Source organism: Hemicordylus capensis, chromosome 6 (assembly GCF_027244095.1).
Source record: "Hemicordylus capensis ecotype Gifberg chromosome 6, rHemCap1.1.pri, whole genome shotgun sequence".
Lineage (NCBI taxonomy): Eukaryota > Metazoa > Chordata > Lepidosauria > Squamata > Cordylidae > Hemicordylus > Hemicordylus capensis.
The window spans coordinates 26,438,309-26,464,566 of record NC_069662.1 but is presented as its reverse complement, the minus strand read 5'-3'; the positions used below and the strand labels follow the sequence as shown (position 1 = coordinate 26,464,566).

Below are 26,258 nucleotides of genomic sequence, written 5' to 3'. Positions count from 1 at the left end.
ACGGCATGTGAAGTGACACTCTCCCTACTCAATAGGGAGGCCTCTGTGAGAGAAGCCAGTGTGCTGGCAAGGGAATGGGAAGGCCTGCATGCCGGGGAGGGGGAAGAATCCCGCCCACTACCACCACAACACCCGTAAATGGGAAATGGCCACGGGCGGGGTGGTGCGGGAGTGCATGAGTGTGGGGTGTTGGGGCCCTTGTGGGTCCCTTGACCCTCCGCGCCCAGGGACATTTGCACCCCCTCATCCAATAGATGCGAGGCCCATGATTTTAAGTGAAGCAAGGGAAAAGGCAGCACCAGCAGGAAAAGTATCAGGGGAAAATTAATGAGTTCTACCTTGAGACACTCATGGGCTGCAGTCTGTAGAAAAGGTAACAGACACATTGTTGTTGTTTTTAGTCCATTCTTCTCATTAGATGTTCCTTGTTGTTCAGTTCAGGCCTCAAAACCATAATATAACATTTTGGAGAAAAGATGCAAGCCAGCAAGCCAGCACTGGAGGCTAAGATAGAGAAGATCTCCACAGCTACCATGTATTTCCCTTTTGTGCTCAGATAGGTTGGAACAAAGGAGAGCCACACACTGCAAAAGACCAACATGCTGAAAGTGATGAACTTGGCTTCATTGAAGCTGTCAGGCAGCTTCCTGGAAAGGAATGCAAGAATGAAACAGATAATTGCAAGGAAGCATGTATAGCCCAAGACACAATAAAACAATACAACAGACCCTTCATTACATTCGAGTACAATTTTGTCAATCACGGAGTGCTTATCAGCATCTGGAAATGGAGGAGAAGTTGCCAGCCAGCCAGTACAAATACCAGCTTGAAGAATGGAAGAGGATAGAACCATGGAACTGGCCAGTCTTTTGCCCACCCATTTCCTCATCCTGGATCCTGGCTTAGTGGCCATGAAAGCCAGAACAACTGTGATGGTTTTTGCCAGCACACAAGAAACAGCTACTGAGAAGATGATGCCAAAAGCAGGTTGTCGGAGGAGACAGGTCACCTTCCCTGGTTGACCAATGAAGAGCAATGCAGACAGGAAGCAGAGCAGGAGGGAAATGAGGAGAGTGTAGGTGAGGCTCTGGTTGTTGGCTTTGACAATGGGAGTGTTGTGGTGCTTCATAAAGATTCCTAGAACCAGAGCTGTGACACATGAAAAGAAAATCGACATAAAGGCTAATCCAAACCCCAAATGTTCTTCGTAAGACAAAAATACTACTTCCTTGGGAATACATGAATCCTGATTTTTGTTTGGATAGTTTTCATCTGTGCATTTGTAACAGTCATTTAGATCTGTAAAAAACAAGATATCATCTCAATCTCCTATATTCTGTAAGTCTCACCAACATACATTACCTTTGCCTCTTACAGATATAAAAGAGAGAATTGCTTTGTGATCCAAATGCACACCAGGTACTTATCTCCCCAACAATGATCTCCCCAACACTGGATCACTCTCTATACATCTAGAATAAAATTCAAAAGTTCGTGTAGGGCAAAAGGCGCATGCCAGTAGGATGGGAATAGGCTTAGTCAGACACATAGCTGTCATATTATCTATGGAATGCTGTGTTGAAAAGGCAGCTATGACATCTTTGTTAAATTCCCTGGGATTAGCAGCTCCTGCATTTCCAGGAGTCTTATATTTCTTAGAGCTACAGGGTAGTGATATCATCTGCACAGTATGAAATAACGTAGGATTCGTGTTAACAGCATAAGACACAGAGCAAAATAAAGTGTGGGGGAGATTAGCCATCATCTTTTATTACAGTCACTGATCAGAGATAATATACCACAGAAGATTAATCACAAATTCCATACATATCAAATAATATGCTACCATAGTTAATACATAGTTGGAGGTTTAGCCAAGGAGGACGATCTACATATATTACAGTTCAAAAATACATTTCAAATTACAACTTATCCACATCTATCTGAGTACACTTATTTAATCCATTAACGTTCTCAGCCTAACCTACTTCACAGGGTTGTTGTGAGGAGAAACCTAAGTATGTAGTGCACCACTCTGGGCTCCTTGGAGGAAGAGCGGGATATAGAATCAAATAAATAAATGAGTGAGTAAATAAGTAAATAAATAAATAAATAAATAAGTGTTACCTTCAAACCAACCATCATATTGAGCAGGAAGTCACCTCGTGGCAAATTCTACTTGCAAGAAGGCAGAATTTGGCTACATTGGTAGAAATCCTTTCATTCTGGTCAGACAATAAGTAACTTAAGTAAAAGTGTGTGTGTGTGTGTGTGTGTGTGTGTGTGTGTGTGTGTGTGTGTGTGTGTCGGGGAGAGTTTACTAAACACACAAAGAAAGAGACTGGAAACTGAGCTTCCATGCGCCTGCTCAGACAATCAATTAAATAAGCAATACTGGTGGCTGAAAAAGTGAGGAAGAAAGGAATACAGTAGGAAATGCTTCTTGATCTATTGCCAGTGAGTCAACAGTTGCACTCCTGGTTTGTTTGCACAAAAGTTACACAAGAAGAATTGTGTATAGCTTTCCATTATTCCCTTCAACATGTATGGACTGAGGAAGAGGTTTCCACAACCTGGAGGCATGCCACTGATTGTAGAAGTAGGCCCTGTTGGACCAGCAGAATGCTAGTCTGGAATGCAAGCTCCCAAGTTAGTGAAATTATCTGGTGCAACATCCCAGGTTCTTTGAACCTGTTCACTCAATCATAAACAAAAACTATGCCATTGAGGTGTCCCTATGTGTCCCAACCACAAATGTCAGACACAACAGTTAAGAATGTGTTCTTTCCTCTTATAAGCTTCTTATCCATCCCATCCCTTTTGAAAATGCCCATGGAGTTTTAAATACGAAAGAAAAACAATGTATCCATGATACTTGGAATTGCCTTGAGACATTAGTATGAGGCAGTAGGGATGTGCAAACCGGTTTGAATTTGAACCAGTTCGGTTCCACAGTTTGAATTTGAACTGAACTAGTCATTGGGTTTGACCTGCCAGTTTGAATTCTAAGCGAACTGAGCCTGGTTTGTTTCAAACTGGTTCAAACTGGTTTGAACCTCCAAAACTGGGCTGAGTAGTAGGCACCCATGGGTGACAACTACCACCCAAACCCCAAAGCAATTGGACACTCTGATGATCTTAATATATATATATTTTAAAAAATAATATTATTATAGTGCCCCCAAGACAATCGAACACTTCTCTGATTATTGGTGAATTTTTCAAATTTTTCAAAATTTCCCATAAGGAATAATGGAAATTTGAGGCAGCCCCAACCCCCCCTTTGGGGGTGCCAAGGCACCCCACAGTGGGTCTGGGGGAATGGCAGGGCTGGCCTCAATACCACAGGCACCCCCGACAGGAATTATTGTTATTTATTTATGCATTAACCAAACAGGGGTTCGAGCAAAACCAAAACCGATCCCCCACACCCCGGTTTGAACCTAGTTGAATTGGTTGAATTTGAACCAAACCAGGCAAACCGCTTTTGTGCACATCTCTATGAGGAAGTATATAAATGTAACAAACAAACAAACAAACAAACAAACAAACGTATCCATAATTTTCTATATACATTCATTCCCCTTGGTTAACACAAACATGACTGAAATAGTTGTATGATATATTTCTTACCCATCTGGTTTGAAATCTCCCCTTCTGGACATGGGATGCAATCATAGCAGCAAAATGGCTCCCCCTCCTTCACTCTCTTGCTAAAGCCAGGATGGCAACTCTCCGTACACAGTGAAAGAGGCTGTGTCTAATGGGTGGGTGGGGGGGAGAGAATGATAACATTGAGAATAATGAGTTTTGAATCCTCAGGTTTCTGGGGCATGTACCCATAATAGTTGGTTGAGGGTTTCTCAATGCCTACTAAAGGCTGGGATATAATTTGTAATCTCACATTTTTTATGAATGAAATAGCATTTGGAATGTGCAGAAGGTGATCCCACCAGCTAAATGGAGGGGAACATACATGTGTGTAATGCAAGGCTGCACAATTTTGGCCCTCCTGCTGTTGTTGGACCAGAACTACCATCAACCCTAGCCCTAGTGGTCAATAGGCAGGGGTGATGGGAGTTGTAATCCAACATCTGTAGGAGGACCACAGTTGTGCAGCCTTGATGTAATTAAACAGCATCTGGAAGTTTGGAGTGGGACCCAAAGAGAAAGGTAAAGAGGAAACAGAATGAGTTGGAAGCTTGTTCAATCTAAGTGAATACCTAAAGGGCAGAAATAGCTGGGAATTAACTGCAAGAGGTTGGGAAAGTAAGGACTTTCTGTTGGGATGTGATGTAGGATGGTGGATGTGATGCTTTAGAAGTTTGTGTGCTATTTGTCTTCAATTATGCTCTCTTTGTGTGCATTTAAACATGTTGGTTGCCAAACATGTCCTTCAGGGACATTTTTTGGTGGCACAAAGGGCTACCTGGTGAAAGGAAGATCTTTAAAAAAAACAACAGCCTACAGTGTGTACCAGTGCTGTACCAAATTGTACCTCAAACATTCATGCATCTGCCATCTTGAATCACGGTGGATGACCTCATCATAAACATTGAGCTCTCCCTATGTGTCCCTACAGCTGTATCAAATTTGGTTCAAATCAGTTAGGTGGTTTACAAGTCAGCCCACTTGTGGTTCAAAGGTTTATGCATCTGCCATCTTGAATTGGGGTCAGGAGCAGAGCCAGCCAAATGGCAGCCTGTGTTAAGCCCCATCATGTGCACAGGGGCGTGGCTCAGGCTCTAGAGAATCTCGAGCAAGCGCTCCCCATTTCATTTACACATTTATTTCCCTTCCTCTCCCTTCAGCGGGTGACATCACGTGCAACGGGAGCTCCAGAAGCCCGTTCATTGGTGGCCCAGGTTCTTTTAACCTGTTTGCTCAATGGTGGCTCCTTCCTAGATTGGGGTGGATGACATAATCAAAAACTATGCCATTGAGGTGTCCCTATATGTCCCTACAACTGTAATCAATTTGATTCATATTGGTCCAGGCATTGTGAAGTTGACAGGGGGGCACACACACAAACACATAGTCACATGGACCCACAGATGGAATATCAGGTGATCTCATAAGCCTACTGCAAAGGAGAGGACAAGACCATTCAGTGGTGTCCTCGGTAAGAGTCCATGTGTGTGCTGCCTGCTCTTTCTGCTGTAACCTGCCTACTCCTTGCTTCCCCTGTGGGATTGTGGCCAAAAGGAAGAGAAAAGACAAAAGACTTGGTTCAAATAAGCAAATAAACTTTTCCTTCCAGGAATAACATACCGATGTGAGATCAAGGCAGAAAATAGCAGAGAGCACTATAGTGCTTCAATGAAAATCACATAAGAAAATGAGTGGAGAATCATTTAATGGACAGAGAGTTGAGAGAGAGAGAGAGAGAGAGAGAGAGAGAGAGAGAGAGAGAGAGAGAGAGAGAGAGAGATGGATTTGTCCAGAGGATATTCAGAAGCAGAAGTAGTAGTATGAATGAATAAATGAATGAATGAATAGCTGTATTATGACCATTGATTAGAAGTACATACAAACAAATAATACTACATTCAGATAAGAATTCAGTCATACAGAGTACACCAACATAGTAGCCTCTTGTAGTGGAATCTAGGAAGCAGAGCTAGAAGTTAGCTGCTGGCAGATCTTAACAGCAGCTTCAAAAAATCTGGCAACATTGTGGGTGATAGAAAGCTCCCTATCTGCGAGAAGGCATATGGCATAAGCAGTTCAGCTGGGAAAATGTGATAGCAGGAGAGAAATAAGATTACGCTATCATTGTAAAAAATGTAAAATGTTAAAAAATATATATTATTATAAAAAGAGCAAAACAACAGCACATGGTAGACAGATTTGGTTTCGCCTGAGCCACAAGAACAAATTCGACTGGCCAAAGGAATGTTCAAAAACCTTCCAGATAAAACTACTTAAGTTATCTTGGTCTGAGAAACACCCTGTGATGGCACATTAGAGAAAGTGACAGTAGGTAGCTAACAGCTTCCGAGCTAAAGTCACCAAGGCCACCTCTTATGGTCTCTGAAATGGAGCTTAAATCATTCCGGTGTTCAATGTCCAAGATCCTCTCCTTGGCTTGATTGCGATCTAATAATGACAAATATTCAGTAGAAAAGCCAAGTGATGACAATCTGCCCAATAGTGCTTGTCTCCAGGTGGATTGAAACCTATCGGCCAGCACAAGGGGTATTAGTCCCAGAGGGGAGGAATGGATCTTGAGACAATAATTGAGGATTAAAATCTATGCTTTTGTTTCCACCCTCTGTAGGCCCATTTCCAACCTCAATGCTGAGTTGGAAATACATCGAGGGGCCTTAAATACTGCTCTAATAAACTTAGAACTGTCTCCCATGTCCTATAATCAGATTAAGTGTCCAGTTGTGATCCATATAAGAGTTGAGATGATGATTCAGCAGCAAGTAGCTTTAACGCTGTAGGGATAACCTCTCCACCTTTGCAGTGAAAGAATCTTAATGTTGCTGATGCACTCCTTTGTGCCTGTTGGGCAACATTGTCCATGTGGGCCTTCCATGACCCATTGGCTTGAAAAACCACACCCAAATATTTAAAAGTATTGACCTGCTCTATACAATGACCTTCTATCTAATAATTAAGTCTCTTGGGCCTCTTGGCAAAGACCATCACTTTGGATATCTGGAAATTAATTACCAGCTGATTGTCCTTGGAATAATTAGCGAGGAGAATAAGCACTCTCCTAAGGCCCGCTGGAGTTTGTGAGAGGATGGCATCATCATCTGCATACAGCAAGATTGAGATAGCTATTCTCCCAATAGTTGGGGGATGTAGCACTGGATCAGAGAGATGTTGGCTAAGCTATTTAGGTAAAAGTTGAACAGGAAGGGAGTCAAAATGCACCCTTGTTTAACTCCTTTGCTGGTAGTCATTAGATGTGAAAGTGAACCTTGAAGGCTACATCTCACTCTCAAACTAGTGTTCTTGTAAAGTTTCTGAATGAGAAAAAGTTATCAGTATTAGTTTCCCTGAGTTTTCCCCAGAGGCTTATCCCTGAGGTTGAATCAAAGGCTGCTTTAAAATCTACAAAGACCACATACAAGGAGGACTTGGGTTTGTTGCTGTATTTCTCAATCAGATGGTATAATACCAGGGCATGGTTGAGCACCTCCTTCTAAAACCAGCCTGTTCATTGCCCCCAAATACCTTCATTTTCCATCCAGTCTTGTAACTTCCAATCAAGTTGCCTGGAGTAAAGCTTCCTCGCAACACTCATCAGGCTAACTGGGCAATAATTGGCAGGATCACATCTGTCCCCTTTTTAAACATGAGCACTATTATGGCTATGCCCCAGTCTTCAAGTATATACCAAGTTTGATCTATACATGTAAAGAGAGCTGCCAACACAGGAGCCCACCAATCTGCATTAAGCTTAATCATTTCAGGAAAGATGCAATCACAGCCCAAGGCCTTGCCTGCTTTTAAGGAATCAATAAGCTTCTTGACTTCAGCTACTGAAACAGTTGGCCATTCTGGGAATGGGTCATTTTTTAAATCTAATGGGACTAGTTCCTCCTCATAGAGGGCTCTAACAGGTATTTCCCATGTCTCCATAGGGACCTGGCTGGTCAAATGGGAGAGGTAATGTTCTGAGAAGCCAGCTGTAATACACCAAAAGAGAGGGAAAGTTGTAGGCGTTCTTCCTTTTCCTCATCCTCTTCTTCCTATACCACATTTCAACAAAACAAGTTTTCAAAGCAGTTTACATTGAAAAACAAGTTGTTCTAGTACGAACTAATCTGTCTACTTGCCTTTCACTATCTCTACAACTGGACTAAATTTGCTCCAAATCTGTTAGGCAGTTCACAGGTTAGCCCACTTGCTCCTCAAATGTTCACGTGTTTGCCATCTTGAGATGTGGTGGATGACATCATTACAATCTTAACCTTTGAGGTCCCCCTACACCTGTACCAAATTTGGTCCAAATTGGTTCCCACTTGCACCTTCAATATTCATGCATCTGCCATCGTGGATCAGGGTGGGTGACATCATCACAAACTACACCATTGAGCTTTCCTTATCTGTCCCTACACCTGTGGCAAATTTGATTCAAATTGGTTAGGCAGTTCGCAAGTTAGTCCTCACATGCCTTAAATGTTCACATATCCACCATCTTGAATTGGCTTGGATAACATCATCACAAACTATGCCACTGAGGTGTCCATGTGTGTAATTCACTACAACTGTACCACATTGGTTCAAATCGGTTAGAATGTCCACAGGTTAGCTTACTTGTGCCCCAAATGTTCATACATCTGCCATCTCGAATTAGAATGGATGGCATCATCACAAACTATGCCATTGAGGTGTCCCTATGTGTCCCTATAACTGTACCCTGTTTGGTTCATATTGATCTAGGCATTGCGAATTTGATGGGGGGCAGACTAGGGATGTGCATAAAACCGGTTCTCCCGGTTCGGTTCGGGTCCGAACCGGGTCCGGACCGGACCGGGTTGGTTCGGTTTTGGTTTTGCCGGACCACCCCCCGGTCTGGTTCGGTTTTGAACCAGTTCAGATCCGAACAGAACTGGTTCGGATCACAAAAAGTGGCTGGTTTTGAAGGGGACACTGTGTTCTACCTGCCACCCAAATTTCAAGTCGATTGGACCTTCCTCTGATTTTTTACAATTTTTTTTAAAAAATTAATTTTTGCCCATAACTCACAATGTGGAGCCCTTAGGGGCAAAAAAGCTGGGGTGGGTGGTAGCCACCCATGGGTGTCCTCCACCCCAAAAGTCCCAAGGCAATTGGTGGCTCCTAGTATTATTGGTGAATTTTTGAAGAAAAATTTTTTTCCATTGGCTAGAATGGGGGTTTAGGGCTGCCCTGACCCACCTCTGTGGGGTGGCAGCACCCCCAAAGTGGGTCCGGGGCCATGGCAAAAATGCCCTCAGTCCCTCCCAGCAATCCCCATAGAGATAGGAGTGATGGTTCTGTATTTTTTCTGAGGTGTTCTGAGTGTAGATTCTATGATAGCTAATGAGATTTCCAATGAGACACCATGAATCCACTCTCATTTGCTATCACAGAATCCACACTCACTCAGAACACCTCAGAAAAACAACAGAACCATCACTCCTATCTCTACGGGGATTGCTGGGAGGGACTGAGGGCATTTTTGCCATGGCCCTGGACCCACTTTGGCGGTGCTGCCACCCCACAGAGGTGGGTCTGGGGCAGCCCTAAACCCCCATTCTAGCCAATGGAAAAAAAAATTTCTTCAAAAATTCACCAATAATACTAGGAGCAACCCAACAATTGCCACCCCATCTTTTTGGCGCCTCTCTCTGGGCGCCCTAACACGTAACACCTAGTCAGTCCATCTTAATGCCTACCTACTACCACCACTCCTATCCAAGCAAGTAAGAGGAGGACACTCAGAGAGACAACACCCACTCTCTGATCTAACAAAAAGGCCACTGCTGTGCTGCCTGCCAGCACAGCAGCAGCAGCAGCAGCAGCGGAGAAGCACACTAAGCACAAGAGCAGCACACACAGAGAAGAAGCAGGAGGCGGAGCAGCAGAGCAGCAGACCTGCCGCTCTGCATGATGGGTGATGTGACGCCCAAAGAAACCACCGCCTCACTCAGTGCCTGCCACTGACTAGGCCTGACAGACAGAAGCCAGCCAACCTGCTCTGCTCTGCTCTGATGCTCCCCATGGATCATGCACACACACCCTACATCTGCATCCAAATTACCAGACCAGACCAAGTGCGCAGAGTCAGCACAGGCCAGCAGCCACCAGCCCAGCAACAGCAACAGCTACTACTGCTACCACCACAACCAGTGTTTCCGCTACAATCACATTCCCAGTCCAGTCACGCGCGCCACAGCCTGAGCCTAGCACACAGCCAACAGCTGCTGCCAGCCAGTGCCTGGCAAGCCCAGCCAACATGAGGAGGAGAGAGCTAAGTAGACGGCGCACGCACATCACCAACCCATCACGACGGCGCAACTGCAAGGGGAGAGGGCACAATTACAGGCAGCAGGAGGAGGAGGCGGCGGCGAGGCAATCCTAGCACAGATTTGAAAGTTTAAAATCCACCAGGACATCTTCTAGAATCTAGACTTCTGTTTTTTCTACCACCAGCTGTAGTGTCTAGTTAGTCAGTGTGCTGTGCAGCTGAGCTGAGCTGCGCTGCGCTGCGCTGCGCTGCGTGTGAGGAAGGATGATTATGGCTAGTTCTTTAGTTTCAGCAGACTGATCATTGAGCATGGGCAGTGGCCTTGGGAAGCAACACAGTTACACGACACTCACCTGCTGCTGCTGGTTCTAGAAGTTGCCTCTTCTCGTCTTTTCACCTCTTCGTGTCATGTGTGTGTGTGTGTGTGTGTGTGTGTGTGTGTGTGTGTGTGTGTAGTGAGTGCATGCCTTTTGCCTTGCTGGAAAGAAATTCTTCTCTGGTCCACCACCACATATTTGCTCAAGGACACAGAGGCCCAAGGCAGAGGTGGTGGCACCAGTGTGAGTGCATGTGTGCTGGTGGTGTTTGCCACCACAGGTGTTTTGTGTGTGTGTACTGTGTATATGTGCGCTGCTAGCTAGGAGGGGGGAGGGAGGGAGGCAGGGGGGAGGAAAGGGGAGGGGGAGAGGGATGTAGAGGGGATTGAAGGGGGGGAGTGTCCGGCTCAGAGTTGCTCAGCCACATATTTGTGCACACACGTGCTCATGTGTGTGCTTCGGTGGGAGAGACCAGACTCTCATCATCTGCCAGACCGGGGTTGGGGGCAGGTGAGGCGGTGGTGGGCTGGAAGGGAGGGAGGATGGAGGGTGGTGAAGAGGAAGGGGGGAGGATGAGAGGGGAGGGATGGAGGGAGGCATGGGGGGGAGGGAGTTGGAGGGGGGAGGAAAAAACATGTAGACAGACACACACCACACCACACACAGGAAGCATCCACACACAGAGACAGTGCTAGGCATCCATTCACACAGACAGACAGACAGACAGACACACAACACGAAGAGACAGACTGAGCCTGCACCACACACACACACACAGACCCAATTCCCCCCCTGCACAGTTATCAATCAATATGTTGTGTTGGCAGCCAGTTCATTGCTATTCTGATGGTTTTGGGTTTTTTGCCATCAGCCAACATCAACAGTGACAACAATCAAGATGAACATAAGATGATAATAATTCATTCGTTTCATTAGAAAAAATCATCCAATCATTTTCTCCATGTAAACCAAGCCCCCCCACACATGATTTCTGGCGACATTTTCAATAAAATCAATTCATTTGGCATTCATCATTTTGTTCTCCCTTTGTCACCTTTTTTTCTTTCTTTTGCATAATTTTGAGGCTTGATTTTAACATGGGGTTTTTAAAGAAAAATTTATTTACATGTTTATTTACATACAGTATTTACATATCTACACTGCATTTTAGAACGTATACCCGCCGCTGCCGCTAAGTCTAGTACTCCGTGGGCTGTGCTACTTTGGGGGGGTGTGCCGTGCCCACGCCAGGTCCCCAAATGCTGACAGGTGGATAGATAAAGGGCCTGTGCTGGTCAGCATTGGGTTTCTTTTTAGGTGGGCGTGGGCATTGTAAACATCTGGCCAGTCGCAGCACTACAACTACTACTACAACTGCATCTCTGTGTGGGCATACTACACGCTGCGACTGGCTGGCACAGCTCAGCATCTGTCACGTCAGCTCAGCTAGAGGTGGAAGGGGGGAGAGTAGGGATAAGCACAGAGGTCGAGCCAGGCAGGTGACCAACCATGGGGCAACCCACGGTAATCACTTGCCCAGCTCAAACTCCAGCTTGGGGTAGCCCAACAGGGGGAGGTTCACCTTAAGGAAGACCAGCTGCTCCACCAGACCAGGGTCCAAGCGGGAGCGAGAGGGTGTCACCACGTCCCCGGCACGTGAAAACACCCGCTTGCTCTGGACACTGGTTGGGGGGCAGGAGAGGAGGCGCACAGCCACCACCACCAGGTCCGGCCAGACTTGGCGGCGGCTCGCCCAGAACTGTGCGCAGTCCACGCCGTCTCCCTCCACAGGCTCCTCCAAGTACTGTGCAATGCATTGCTCAGCACTGGAGGGGGGCCTGGCAGGTTGAGCCTCCCGCATGCCAGGCATGGCGCCATAGCAGAACCGCTGAAACCACTGGGCGGATCTCGAGTCGGTAGCAAGTGGCTGCTGCGATGGCGCCGCCTGGGACGCCGCGCTGCTGGACAGGGAAGAGGGAGGGGAAGGGGAAGCTGACGCCGGCTGGCCGCCTATGCTGCTGCTGGGTGTGGGTTGGGCCGCGAGGGCTGCCCCCACACCACTACCAACACCCTGGTCTCTGTGGGCCCTAGCGGCCTCCTCCTCCCTAACCTTCTCGACCAGGATGCCCTTCCACCTGGGCAATTCGTCGGCACTCACGGCATTGCCCTTGAGGGCTGGGTGACAGAGACAAGCGAGGACATACTCCTCCCTGTCTCCCAGCACATCAACGAGCCGCTTGTCAACCCCAGACCTCAGCCTCCCAGCCAGAGCATGACCCTCTGGCGTGGTCAGAGAGATATGGAGTCCACCCATCAGCTTCTCGAGACCAACAGCTGTGGGCAGCGCCTGGCTCAAGGGAGTGGTGTCGCCACACAAGCCCTTCGTGGCAAGCTGGAAGGGCTCGAGTGCCGACACCGCCTCGGACATCTGCTTCCACTCTGCGTTCGAGAAGTCGCAGACATCCAAGGACTCGTCCCTCGCCAGGGCGACAAGGGCTCTCTCCTGCTCCAACAGGCGCTGGAACAGGAGGAAGGTGGAGTTCCACCGCGTCTCCACATCCGTAGGGATGAGATGGCGAGGAAGGCCAAGGTCATCCTGCTTCGGGCGAAGCAGTCTCCTGGACTTCTCGCTGCGGTGGAAGTGGGTGGCCAGCTTGCGAGACTTATCCACAAGCGTGGCCGTGGCAGCAACAGCAGCTGGGATGGGGCGGGCCCCCTTCTCCTGGGACGCCTTCAGCTCCTTAAGGCCAAGGGCATCCCTGACGGTCAGATGGAGCGTGTGTGCCATACACATATGTTCACACAGTCCATGACTGTCTCGACAGTGGCGGTAACGTTGGCTCCATTGTCGGTGACAATGAAGCCGCGGGAGAGGTGTGGACACCCGCCAATCCACTCCTCTATCTGGCGGTCGAGTACGGCCGCCACCTCCTCCGCGGTGTGCCTCGTGTCCATCGTCTCCACATGCAGGACGGCCCACCTGTGCCGTAGTGCAGCGGGAGCCACGCCGGACCCGGAAGCATCGCCCACGGAGGTCCCCTCACTCTCCGGTCCCCACCAGTGGGCAGTGAGGGCCAGGAAAGAAGCGTGCATCCCACTGACACTGGTCCAGAGGTCAGTCGTGAAATGCACGCTTGTCCCGGCCGGAACTGCACGCAGCTCGGCCGACACGAGCTCCCTGCACCGGCAGTACAGGGAGGGGACCACGTTCCGGCTGAACATGGTCCTTGAGGGGATGATGTATTCGGGAGCCAGGTATTGGAGAATCCGGCGGAAGCCGTTCTTCTCGAGCACCTGAAACGGCTGGTCGTCAGTGGAAATCATCTCCCCTATGAGGCGGGTGAGGTGATGATAGTCCACGCGAACAATACGATGGCTGCCCGAGGATTGCGTCCACCGCTGGACGGGCAGTGTAGCCTGCCTGCTGGCTGGCACACTGCCGCTGCCTGCCCTAGTGGCAGATGCACAAGGCGCACTAGCGCTGCCAGCCTGTCCCCTGAGACCTGGGTGGTGACGCTCTAGGTGTCTCCACATAGGAGTCGTACCCAGGTGCGCAGGGTCCCTTCCACGGCTGACAAGCATCCTGCAGTGGACACAGCAGGCGTGGAATGGGGCATCTTGAGGGACCTCAAAATGCACCCATGCTCCACTGCCCTTGGCCTCCTGCGCCCTGGGCGCTGTCCTAGGCCGTTTCTCGCAGGGTGGCTGCAGTCCTGGGGGGGGGGCGGCCGTCGCTGCCTGCCCACTGCTGCCACCCAACCCGCCCCTTCCGCCCTCCACAGCGGAGGAAAGGCCAGGCTCAACTGGCATAGGAGAGGCAGGCCTCTCCTCCACCACCTCGCCAGACTGCTCCCCACCAGAGTGTCGGGCTTCACGAGGGAGGGCCCCACTGAGCGGTGAAAGGATAGGGGGAAGGGGCCCCAGAGGGAGGGAGAACCTGGCTGCATCGCTGCCAGCCACACGGTCCTCACCACCCTCTACCTGCTCCTCCAACTCCACAGTCTCCTCCACCTCAACAACTGGTGGTACCTCAGCAGCACCTGGTGCCGCCGGCGAGGAGGGACCCGCCACAGCCCTAACGGTGTCTCTGCCTCTGCCGCGATTGGCGGCAGCAGGCGTGGGGAACTGAATCCTGCGCACCAAAGATGGGGCCGGAGCAAAGAATTCTCCAGTGGGGAGAACTGGGGTGTCCTCAGGCTCCCCGCGTCCTCTCCCTCCCCGTGCCGCAGGCGCACCCCGCACCTGGCCTCTCCCACCTCTGCCTGCCAGCCTTGAGCGAGCCCTGCCCGCCACACGGTGCTCAGACATGCTGCTAGGTCAGAAGGAGGGAGACTTTAGGAGGAAGGCCAGACAGGGTCAAAAAAATAATTTGGAGGGGCTTAGGGGCCAAAAAAAAAAAGGCAGCTGATTTGGAGGCGGCGGGGGGGAAGTTTGTTTTCAAAAAAGGAAGCCAATTGGGGGGAAAGGAAGACTTTTTGATATGGGGGGGGAAGCCAATCAAAGTGAGGGGGAGGGTGTCCTTTTAGAATTTGGGAGTCAACCACCAAGCCAATTGGGGAGATGGGTCTGGGAGGGTTTTTTTAAAAAAATAGGGGGTTAAAGGGTGGACCCCTGGTGTGGGAGGGTGGCACGGGCAGTTGGGTGGAGTAGTTGTGGTGTGGGTGGCAAGTTTTTAACTTTTTTGGGGGGGGGGAGTGGATGGGGTGAGGGCACAGCACCTACCGGGGGTGGGGGAGGGACGCAGTCAATGCTTGGGAACCTGCAGATCAAAGGAGGAAACCCTTATTTAGTGAACTGGAACACAAAGTGTGGGTTCTGGGGGGTGGTTCTCAAGTAATGCTCCTGTGGGGGGAGCATCAAACTCAATGCAGCCTATTTAGTGACTCTAAATTGCACACAACCCAAACCAGAACCCAGTCACACCTACACAGAGGTTGAACCCACCCACTCTGTGACTCTGCCCGCCCAATGCCATGGCAAGCAAAAGCAGCAAACACTTGATGGCAGCCTCATGGATTGAACATCATGATCATCATCATATGTGTGTATTGGCCCAGCATGTAGTGGCAGCATCAGAGCCCAGGACCCCACTCAGACTGCCCCAGAGGCACGGAAGCACTCTGGCGTGGCATTGGCCCAGCATGTAGTGGCAGCATCCGACCCCCTGGCCCCACTCAGACTGCCCCAGAGGCAAGGAAGCACTCTGGCGTGGCATTGGCCCAGCATGTAGTGGCAGCATCCGATCCCCTGACCCCACTCAGACTGCCCCAGAGGCAAGGAAACACTCTGGAAGAAGGCACCTGTTCAAAAACCACCTGCAAGACACATGCAATGCAACGCAACACACAGCAGCAATTTCTTTATTGGGCATGAAGACACAAGTTGCAACGGTACATCTCCTCTCCCTCCTCCCCACACCCAAATGCATTTCAAGATAGGGGTGTCCCTATTTAAAACCGCCAGCTAGGGAGAGAAAGGGGGCAACAAAAGGTGCACAATTGCACACGCACTAACCCCTCTTCTTCCGGTCCTTCTCCTGCTGCTCACTGCTGGTCACGGATGCGCCGCCGCCAGCCAACCCCCTGGGCTGGGACACAACAGGGCGGCCGCACGAGGCACAGGCAACCGGGGTAGTTCAACGATGGAGGGGCAGAAGTGAGGAGACAACACTATTTGTGTGTTGTTGCTCAACTCACCCCCAAGCAGAGACATATGAAATAAAACAACTTTCAAAAGAAAAAAAAACGATGGCGGGGACCTCCAGGTGAGGTCGGAGGTAGGATACTGTGTGGCTGCAGCTGTGGGAGGAAGAAGAAGTGAAGGGATGAGGAGAGAGAAAGAGAGAGAGAGAGGAAGAAGAGAGGAGGAGCTGTAATGTAGCAGCAGGGAGGGGGATTCGGGTGTGGGAGGAGGACAGCAGCAGCAGCAGTGACGGTCCCAAGAGGGGGAGAGACCAACAGAGGGTGTTTGGGAGGTGGAGTGTGTTTCAGGGGGTCTGGGCTGGGGTATGTAGTGGGGAGTCAGGGGGAAAGAGGGGGAGAGACCAACAGAGGGTGTTTGGGAGGTGGAGTGTGTTTCAGGGGGTCTGGGGTATGTAGCGGGGAGTCAGGGGGCAAGAGGGGGAGAGACCAGAGGGTGTTTGGGAGGTGGAGTGTGTTTCAGGGGGTCTGGGCTGGGGTATGTAGCGGGGAGTCAGGGGGGAAAGAGGGGGAGAGACCAACAGAGGGTGTTTGGGAGGTGGAGTGTGTTTCAGGGGGTCTGGGGTATGTAGCGGGGAGTCAGGGGGGCAAGAGGGGGAGAGACCAGAGGGTGTTTGGGAGGTGGAGTGTGTTTCAGGGGGTCTGGGGTATGTAGCGGGGAGTCAGGGGGGCAAGAGGGGGAGAGACCAGAGGGTGTTTGGGAGGTGGAGTGTGTTTCAGGGGGTCTGGGGTATGTAGCGGGGAGTCAGGGGGGAAAGAGGGGGAGAGACCAACAGAGGGTGTTTGGGAGGTGGAGTGTGTTTCAGGGGGTCTGGGGTATATAGCGGGGAGTCAGGGGGGCAAGAGGGGGAGAGACCAACAGAGGGTGTTTGGGAGGTGGAGTGTGTTTCAGGGGGTCTGGGGTATGTAGCGGGGAGTTAGGGGGGCAAGAGGGGGAGAGACCAGAGGGTGTTTGGGAGGTGGAGTGTGTTTCAGGGGGTCTGGGATATTTAGCGGGGAGTCAGGGGGGCAAGAGGGGGAGAGACCAGAGGGTGTTTGGGAGGTGGAGTGTGTTTCAGGGGGTCTGGGGTATGTAGCGGGGAGTCAGGGGGGAAAGAGGGGGAGAGACCAACAGAGGGTGTTTGGGAGGTGGAGTGTGTTTCAGGGGGTCTGGGCTGGGGTATGTAGCGGGGAGTCAGGGGGGCAAGAGGGGGAGAGACCAACAGAGGGTGTTTGGGAGGTGGAGTGTGTTTCAGGGGGTCTGGGCTGGGGTATGTAGTGGGGAGTCAGGGGGGAAAGAGGGGGAGAGACCAACAGAGGGTGTTTGGGAGGTGGAGTGTGTTTCAGGGGGTCTGGGGTATGTAGCGGGGAGTCAGGGGGGCAAGAGGGGGAGAGACCAGAGGGTGTTTGGGAGGTGGAGTGTGTTTCAGGGGGTCTGGGCTGGGGTATGTAGCGGGGAGTCAGGGGGGAAAGAGGGGGAGAGACCAACAGAGGGTGTTTGGGAGGTGGAGTGTGTTTCAGGGGGTCTGGGGTATGTAGCGGGGAGTCAGGGGGGCAAGAGGGGGAGAGACCAGAGGGTGTTTGGGAGGTGGAGTGTGTTTCAGGGGGTCTGGGGTATGTAGCGGGGAGTCAGGGGGGCAAGAGGGGGAGAGACCAGAGGGTGTTTGGGAGGTGGAGTGTGTTTTAGGGGGTCTGGGGTATGTAGCGGGGAGTCAGAGGGGAAAGAGGGGGAGAGACCAACAGAGGGTGTTTGGGAGGTGGAGTGTGTTTCAGGGGGTCTGGGGTATGTAGCGGGGAGTCAGGGGGGCAAGAGGGGGAGAGACCAGAGGGTGTTTGGGAGGTGGAGTGTGTTTCAGGGGGTCTGGGGTATGTAGCGGGGAGTCAGGGGGGAAAGAGGGGGAGAGACCAACAGAGGGTGCTTGGGAGGTGGAGTGTGTTTCAGGGGGTCTGGGGTATGTAGCGGGGAGTCAGGGGGGCAAGAGGGGGAGAGACCAACAGAGGGTGCTGGGGAGGTGGAGTGTGTTTCAGGGGGTCTAGGGTATGTAGCGGGGAGTCAGGGGGGCAAGAGGGGGAGAGACCAGAGGGTGTTTGGGAGGTGGAGTGTGTTTCAGGGGGTCTGGGGTATGTAGCGGGGAGTCAGGGGGGAAAGAGGGGGAGAGACCAACAGAGGGTGTTTGGGAGGTGGAGTGTGTTTCAGGGGGTCTGGGGTATGTAGCGGGGAGTCAGGGGGGCAAGAGGGGGAGAGACCAACAGAGGGTGTTTGGGAGGTGGAGTGTGTTTCAGGGGGTCTGGGGTATGTAGCGGGGAGTTAGGGGGGAAAGAGGGGGAGAGACCAGAGGGTGTTTGGGAGGTGGAGTGTGTTTCAGGGGGTCTGGGGTATGTAGCGGGGAGTCAGGGGGGCAAGAGGGGGAGAGACCAGAGGGTGTTTGGGAGGTGGAGTGTGTTTCAGGGGGTCTGGGGTATGTAGCGGGGAGTCAGGGGGGAAAGAGGGGGAGAGACCAACAGAGGGTGTTTGGGAGGTGGAGTGTGTTTCAGGGGGTCTGGGCTGGGGTATGTAGCGGGGAGTCAGGGGGGAAAGAGGGGGAGAGACCAACAGAGGGTGTTTGGGAGGTGGAGTGTGTTTCAGGATGTCTGGGGTATGTAGCGGGGAGTCAGGGGGGCAAGAGGGGGAGAGATCAGAGGGTGTTTGGGAGGTGGAGTGTGTTTCAGGGGGTCTGGGCTGGGGTATGTAGCGGGGAGTCAGGGGGGAAAGAGGGGGAGAGACCAACAGAGGGTGTTTGGGAGGTGGAGTGTGTTTCAGGGGGTCTGGGCTGGGGTATGTAGTGGGGAGTTAGGGGGGAAAGAGGGGGAGAGACCAATAGAGGGTGTTTGGGAGGTGGAGTGTGTTTCAGGGGGTCTGGGGTATGTAGCGGGGAGTCAGGGGGCAAGAGGGGGAGAGACCAGAGGGTGTTTGGGAGGTGGAGTGTGTTTCAGGGGGTCTGGGCTGGGGTATGTAGCGGGGAGTCAGGGGGGAAAGAGGGGGAGAGACCAACAGAGGGTGTTTGGGAGGTGGAGTGTGTTTCAGGGGGTCTGGGGTATGTAGCGGGGAGTCAGGGGGGCAAGAGGGGGAGAGACCAGAGGGTGTTTGGGAGGTGGAGTGTGTTTCAGGGGGTCTGGGGTATGTAGCGGGGAGTCAGGGGGGAAAGAGGGGGAGAGACCAACAGAGGGTGCTTGGGAGGTGGAGTGTGTTTCAGGGGGTCTAGGGTATGTAGCGGGGAGTCAGGGGGGCAAGAGGGGGAGAGACCAGAGGGTGTTTGGGAGGTGGAGTGTGTTTCAGGGGGTCTGGGGTATGTAGCGGGGAGTCAGGGGGGAAAGAGGGGGAGAGACCAACAGAGGGTGTTTGGGAGGTGGAGTGTGTTTCAGGGGGTCTGGGGTATGTAGCGGGGAGTCAGGGGGGCAAGAGGGGGAGAGACCAGAGGGTGTTTGGGAGGTGGAGTGTGTTTCAGGGGGTCTGGGGTATGTAGCGGGGAGTCAGGGGGGAAAGAGGGGGAGAGACCAACAGAGGGTGTTTGGGAGGTGGAGTGTGTTTCAGGGGGTCTGGGGTATGTAGCGGGGAGTCAGGGGGGCAAGAGGGGGAGAGACCAACAGAGGGTGTTTGGGAGGTGGAGTGTGTTTCAGGGGGTCTGGGGTATGTAGCGGGGAGTTAGGGGGGCAAGAGGGGGAGAGACCAGAGGGTGTTTGGGAGGTGGAGTGTGTTTCAGGGGGTCTGGGGTATGTAGCGGGGAGTCAGGGGGGCAAGAGGGGGAGAGACCAGAGGGTGTTTGGGAGGTGGAGTGTGTTTCAGGGGGTCTGGGGTATGTAGCGGGGAGTCAGGGGGGAAAGAGGGGGAGAGACCAACAGAGGGTGTTTGGGAGGTGGAGTGTGTTTCAGGGGGTCTGGGCTGGGGTATGTAGCGGGGAGTCAGGGGGGAAAGAGGGGGAGAGACCAACAGAGGGTGTTTGGGAGGTGGAGTGTGTTTCAGGATGTCTGGGGTATGTAGCGGGGAGTCAGGGGGGCAAGAGGGGGAGAGATCAGAGGGTGTTTGGGAGGTGGAGTGTGTTTCAGGGGGTCTGGGGTATGTAGCGGGGAGTCAGGGGGGAAAGAGGGGGAGAGACCAACAGAGGGTGTTTGGGAGGTGGAGTGTGTTTCAGGGTGTCTGGGGTATGTAGCGGGGAGTCAGGGGGCAAAAGGGGGAGAGACCAGAGGGTGTTTGGGAGGTGGAGTGTGTTTCAGGGGGTCTGGGGTATGTAGCAGGGAGTTGGGGGGCAAGAGGGGGAGAGACCAGAGGGCAGGGTGTGTTTTGGGGGGATTAGTATGCGTAAAGGGGGATGAATCTGGGTGGGAGCGGGCAGGCAGGGCAGGAGTGGAGGAGGAGGAGGTGGCAGTGGGGGGAGTGGGTTTCTGGAGGGGAGGGAGGAGGAAGCTGGGAGCAGAGGGCCACACAGGGGAACAATCAAATTTGAATCAAAAGAATCTATACACAAAGTAAAAAAAAAGGAAACCAAAGGGCAGCCAGAAAGTCTCAGGGCGGGGGGGGGGGGGTAACAACTACCAGGGGGAGGGACTGGGGGAGTGGGTGGGACACACAAAGGGAGCAAAACCAAAACCAGAACCTAATTCCACAAAGAAATCCAAAGAATGCAAGACTCAACAGGCAGTAGCACAGGAGGGAAACAATCTTATCTGGGAGGGAGGGAGGGAGGGAGGGAGGGAGGGAGGGAGGGAGGGGGAAGCTAGGAGCAGGGCCAGAGGGGAACAAATTAACAATCAAAATCAGAACACAAGGAATCCAATTGCAGCAATAATATAAACTAAATCCTCAGGAACACAACTCAGACAGGCAGCCAGCAATAACAATAGCAGAAGTTATTAATTAAAAACCAAAATCAGCAAATATATAAATTTACACAGAAGCAATAATTGAATGAAACTCAAAAAGTGGAACAAAAGTCAGGCAAGGCACAAAAACAGGAAAGCAATGCAGAAGATGGGGGGGGGAGGGCAAGCCAAAACTTTGGGAGAAGGGTTGAGAGAGAAAGGGTGAAGAGAACAGAAAACACAACAGGGAAAGTTGGAAAAAGTTGAGGGGAAAGTATTAAAGAGGTTTGGACAGAGACAGACAGAGGGCAGATGGACAAGGTGGCACACAACAACACACAGAGAGAGCAGAGAGACAGACACACACTAATGTGACACACAGTCAGGGACTCACAGCAGACACCAGCAGCAAAAGAGCAAGCAAGGTCTCAGAGATGATCCCACAACTGCAGCCAAGAGAAGTTTCCAGAGAAGAGGCTTGGGTTTATATAGGTTTGAAATTCCCTCCTTTGGGAGCCCCCACCTTTGCACCCCCCCACCACCAACAGGGTGCCAGCTCTCAACAGTGCAACAGCCAAGCAGCCTACCAGACCAAAGGACTCATTCTGGCCAATCAAGGATCAATAGCGCAGCCAATACAATGCCTGGAAATAGCATCACAAAATGGATGCAAGGAGGAGCAAAAGTTTTGGGAAGGAGACACAAAATGGAGGACACACTTGCAACTTTAAAGAGACACTCCAGAGACTCAACGGCACTCCCGGACCAGTTCGGGAAACCCGAGCCGGTTCGGTACCGAACCGGCTCGGATTCAGTCCGGCTCGGTCCCAGAAGGGCCCGATTCGGTCCGGGATCGAACCGCCGGATCCGGACCGGTTCGGGACGAACCGGTCCGGATCCAGACGGAACCGCACATCCTTAGGGCAGACACACAAACAGATACGGTCACATGGACACACACACACAGAATGCCAGGTGATCACATAAGCCTACTGCAGAGGAGAGGAAGAGACTGTCTGCTTCCCATTCAGTGCTACTTAAGGCAAGAGCCCATGTGTGTGCTGTCTGCTGCATCTGTTGTTAGCTTTTCCTTGCTTACTGTCATGGAAAAACTGACTCCATCATGGTATTGGGGCAGGGGAGGGATGCTATAGTTACTGATGGTACACAATGACATTAATGTGCTGCAAAGTTGGCCATGCACAGAAGGGGAAAAGAATGTATCTTTTTGATGGTCCATGGTTGCTGGAAGTGTGTTGGAGCATTGGGATTAATGCATCTTTTGGAATGAATTCTTTGCATAATTGATAAGACTTCTGCTTATATACTCTATATACACCCATAATCAGGGCTCTCTCATCTCATGATAGACAGCCAGCATGTCATGATTAATAAAGCTTTGAATCTGATGGAACAGTGTGGCCTCTCCTCACTAAAGAAGCTCTAGGAATAGGTTTTCTCTGACTTTGCCCTGTGGGATTGTAGTCCAGGATCCTGCCTAGCCCAGGATCCTTCATGGGTGTGGTAGTGGTGGATGGGTATATTTAATTCGGCTTCTGTTTTAAATACCGGGTGAATTTAGTTTTAAAGTGTCTGGGATTGTCTGGAGATGCAGAGATAGGGTTGTACCTACTGATTATGGGCAGCTATTCCAGTGGTGGTGGGGAAGAGAAGTAAGAAAGGAAGGTCAGCAGGCTGCTGCAGGGGAAGGGAAATCAGAAACCTAATTTTGGTTACCCCTTTTGGCTGTCCTGCCAGTTCTTTGACTTTGGGGAGCAGTGTCAACCAACCACAGAGCCTCATCTCGCTCCTTTGTAATGCCTTGTAGGTCCAGAATAAGCCTTAAACAAGCCATGATCTGATTCTAGATGAAGGGCCTGACGTAGTATGTATCCCAGAGACTTGGTTCGGGGAGGCCTGTCTGGTCCCAGCTTCTCCCTCCATGGTACTCTGTTGAGGAGCAGGTAAGGGGACATGGTCGGGGAGGTGGATTGGCTGTGGTCTATAACATCTCCATAGTAAGTATCTGACCATACTTTGTTTGTTTGTTTGTTTGATATACTGAGGAACTCCAAAGGCTCTAGGCAGTTCACACAAATAAATACAACAAAAATAGAACAAAAAAGCTGTTCAAAACCTTTGCTCCAGAGGGGTGAAAATAGCAGCGGCCTTGCCTTCTGCACCTTACGTTTAAAAGGGACTTTCCCTCTTAACTTTCGTTCTAGGTCTGAGAGTGGCCCTGGTGCTTCTGGGAATGATTGTCTTCTCTGAGGCTGCAGCCGTGGCAGCTTTGATAATTCATTATGTGTTTCGCAATTTTATGAACTCGATTATGAAATAGTGGACTTATATTTATTTTGCAATTTTTGGCTAGTCTTTATTAGACAGAGATAAGCATAGAGCAAATGTTTTAATTCATTTCAAATTTGAATCAAATTCCAAAAATACATTTTGAATTTGAATTGAATTTGAATCTGATCCAAAAATTGGATTCAATTCTGAATTGATTCAAATCAGATTTAAATCAATTTGACCCTGTTTTGGCACCTTTCTAACCAATCAGGTTGCCTGATTTTTTTTACAAACATCTCTCAAGTTGAATTTGAATTGATTCAAGCCAAATTCTGAAATTTCAACTTGAATTCAAATAGAATGGCCTTTTAAAGGGGTGATTCAATATCAATTCGAATCACTGGAATCACCCAGATTCAAGTCAAATCAATTCAAATTCAAAACAATTTTCACATCCCTCTTTAAAGAAAAAATGAGAGGAGGAGAAAAGAGGTGAGCTGCAGGTCACCTGTGGGAGCCCAGAAAGGGCTAGAAGAGACATCTCTGTTGGGGAAGAGGAGGATCAGGGTGATAAGCTACCTCCTTCCCTGCCATAATTTATCTATGGGGTGAAGAGAAAGAAACCCCAACATCAGTGAAGTTTCCCATATTTATATTTATTATTATTTTGAATCAGCTACCAATTATGAAATACTATTAATTGTAGTTATGCTAGTCTTGTCATTATTTTATAAAACATTTTAAAGGGAATAATTAAATCGGCTGAACACTATCCAATGAAATTAACTTGTCTCATCCATACTAAGATTTCCTGTTCATTTAAACTAGATTTCCCCAATTTGGTGTTACCTGGTTAAACCAGCCGTGCCATGTTATGGTATCATCATTGATGTTGAACACTTGATCTGGAGCAGCCTGAGGATCCATCTGTCCAACTTTCACTCTATGAAAAGACTGATTTTTGAAAACAATCCAGTTGGTAATATCCAATCCAGCTGCTATCTCTCCATTCTGGTTAAAGGAAACAGTGTCCCCTGCACTACTGTTGAATGCAACACCTCTCAGGAAATGATGCAGCTACATTAAAGAGTAAAAGGCAAGCATTTTTAAAAGACTGCCACTGGAGCTTTCAAACACGTATCTACTAGCATCTATAGTATTACATCCTGATCAGTGATGTCACGGGCTTGCAACACACTATTTCGACAGTGCAGGAGAGCTGGAGCACCTCACAGTTCTCAAAAGTTGCTGGGCCGAACAGACAGGCCCAGTGGTCACTACTTCTTCTGCTACCGCTTGCTGCGGCGGAGGGGACACCTGCTTGGTTCACCCCACACCCCGACCACCACTCGGCTGTGCACATGAAGGCTGAGATTGGGGGGGGGATTGGAGGTGTGGTGTGCTGGGTGTGGGGTGGTGGCAGGAGGCCTCACAAAGCAGGCTTTAAGGGGGACTTACAGTGGAGGGGGCATAAGCGTTAAAGTCTGGGCATCAACATTACCAAGTGTGCCACTGAGCAGAGCAACAGCAGCAAAGAGTTGAAGCTTGGGGGTGCAAAAGAAAAAGAAACAAACAGCACAGCTCCCAGTTATTAAAGCCATTGCAGGCTGGCTACAAGGAATAAGAAAAAATGCATAAAGTGGGGGTGGGGGGATTAAAGCAGCACCCAGTTAAAGCCACTGGGACTTCTGGTACAGATAAAAACAATAGGTGGTGGTGGGGAATCAGCACAGCACCCAAGCTATTAAACTCAGTGGGGGCTGGATAAAAGTGAGATGAAGAAAAAATCCAAAGAAGGGGGGGAAAATCATGTTGAGCTCAAATAACTTGAAAAGGTGCATTTTGAGCTCAAATTGATTTGATCTGAATCATTTTGCAAATCTAAACTTGAGGGTGTTCTGCCATTAATTATTATTAATAAAATATTTGTAAATTATTAATTATATTATAATGATAGTTACATAATAAATAATAACATCAAATTATTAAAAATATGAATACTAATAAGTTTTAACAGCAGAAGTAGCAGAAGTAGTAATATTTTAATAACATGTTTCAACAAAAAGCAGTTTACAAAGACTAACAACAACAACAACAACAATAAAAATAACAATAATAATAATAACAACCTGCCACCCCTGTTGGTTCTTTAATTCCAGTCTCTCTCTGTTCACAGTTGCTCTGTGTTTATGCCTAGACGAATACATGGCATGTAAAGCATGGGCTACAGCATAGGCAGCATTGTAGATGCTGTAGCTGTGGCCAGACATCCTCCTTTCAAAAAATTCCCCAGGAAGGCTCTCCAGCTTCTCCTCACCAGTGCAAATATTCCCATCTACATCACCTGGATCTGAATTAAGGAATTCACACTCAAATACTTGCTTCCAGAAATCACGCATAAAACCATCTCCTCTGATGCTCAAAGGGGTTTTCTTCTCAAGAAATTGGTGAAATCCTGGCAGCTCACTGGAGTGAATTGTAAAGGTTAATGAACCATGGAATATTTCTGTATCCCAGTTCCTTTGGAATATAAAAGCAGTGTGCTCCACCTGGGTTGTTGCTATATACACTTTACCTTTTGGTGTTGCATCTCCTCTTAATAAGGGCATCCATCTAAAAAAGGCCACAGCATAAGATTCTCCATAGGCAACCAACACATTGGCATTGCTCTTCATGATTCTATTACATATTGCTGATGCATCCTGCAGGATGACAAGAATATCCATTGTAAAACTTATTGTGGGGAGTCTTTCTATGAAGGCAAAACAAATGCCACGCTGGGAAAACATTGGAACCACTGTTTGTACAAATCTTTCTCCATTGTCGTTATCCATATAAACAACCCCAATCCACGTCCAGTTGAAATGCAGAAGTAAGGAGAGAATTCCTTCATTCTGAAGGGCTTCCTTTGAGACCAACTGGTAGAAGGGAAGTCCTGGAGTTTTGTCATTCATCACTGGAGCAGCACCATAGATGAGCTAAGAAGGGATGTAATGGGGAGAGGGAAACAGAAAAGCATAACAGGATTCTTGTAGTACTTTCAAATGTTGATGGCATAGTTTTCTCAGGGCTGTGAGATGCACTTCTTGATGCTGCTCCACCCTGTTGGCTTTTAGGAAACAACTAAAGAAACATCTTTTCAGCCAAACCTTTTAGTTATTTGGTGTGTTATTATGGGTATTT

At 49.8% G+C, this 26,258-nt stretch overlaps 1 protein-coding gene across 1 annotated transcript; it reads right to left on the bottom strand.

The window, feature by feature from the left end:
• Positions 1-397: 397 nt before the first annotated feature.
• On the bottom strand, positions 398-25,801 carry LOC128330997 (vomeronasal type-2 receptor 26-like). Its single transcript, XM_053264364.1, has 4 exons — positions 25,250-25,801; positions 23,925-24,152; positions 3,634-3,760; positions 398-1,299 (listed from the first exon to the last, which is right to left on the bottom strand). The coding sequence occupies exons 1-4, from the start codon at positions 25,799-25,801 to the stop codon at positions 398-400; spliced, it is 1,809 nt and encodes a 602-aa protein (XP_053120339.1).
• Positions 25,802-26,258: the final 457 nt, after the last annotated feature.

What these genes read in the sequence shown, in the direction of transcription:
- LOC128330997 (XM_053264364.1), bottom strand. Translation starts at nt 25,801, where the DNA reads ATGGATATTCTTGTCATCCTGCAGGATGCATCAGCAATATGTAATAGA. An exon ending in GGCATAAACACAGAGCAACT is followed by an intron (nt 24,153 to 25,249) that starts GTGAACAGAGAG and finishes TCTTTAATGTAG; the next exon opens with CTGCATCATTTCCTGAGAGG. An exon ending in GGCACGGCTGGTTTAACCAG is followed by an intron (nt 3,761 to 23,924) that starts GTAACACCAAAT and finishes CCCACCCATTAG; the next exon opens with ACACAGCCTCTTTCACTGTG.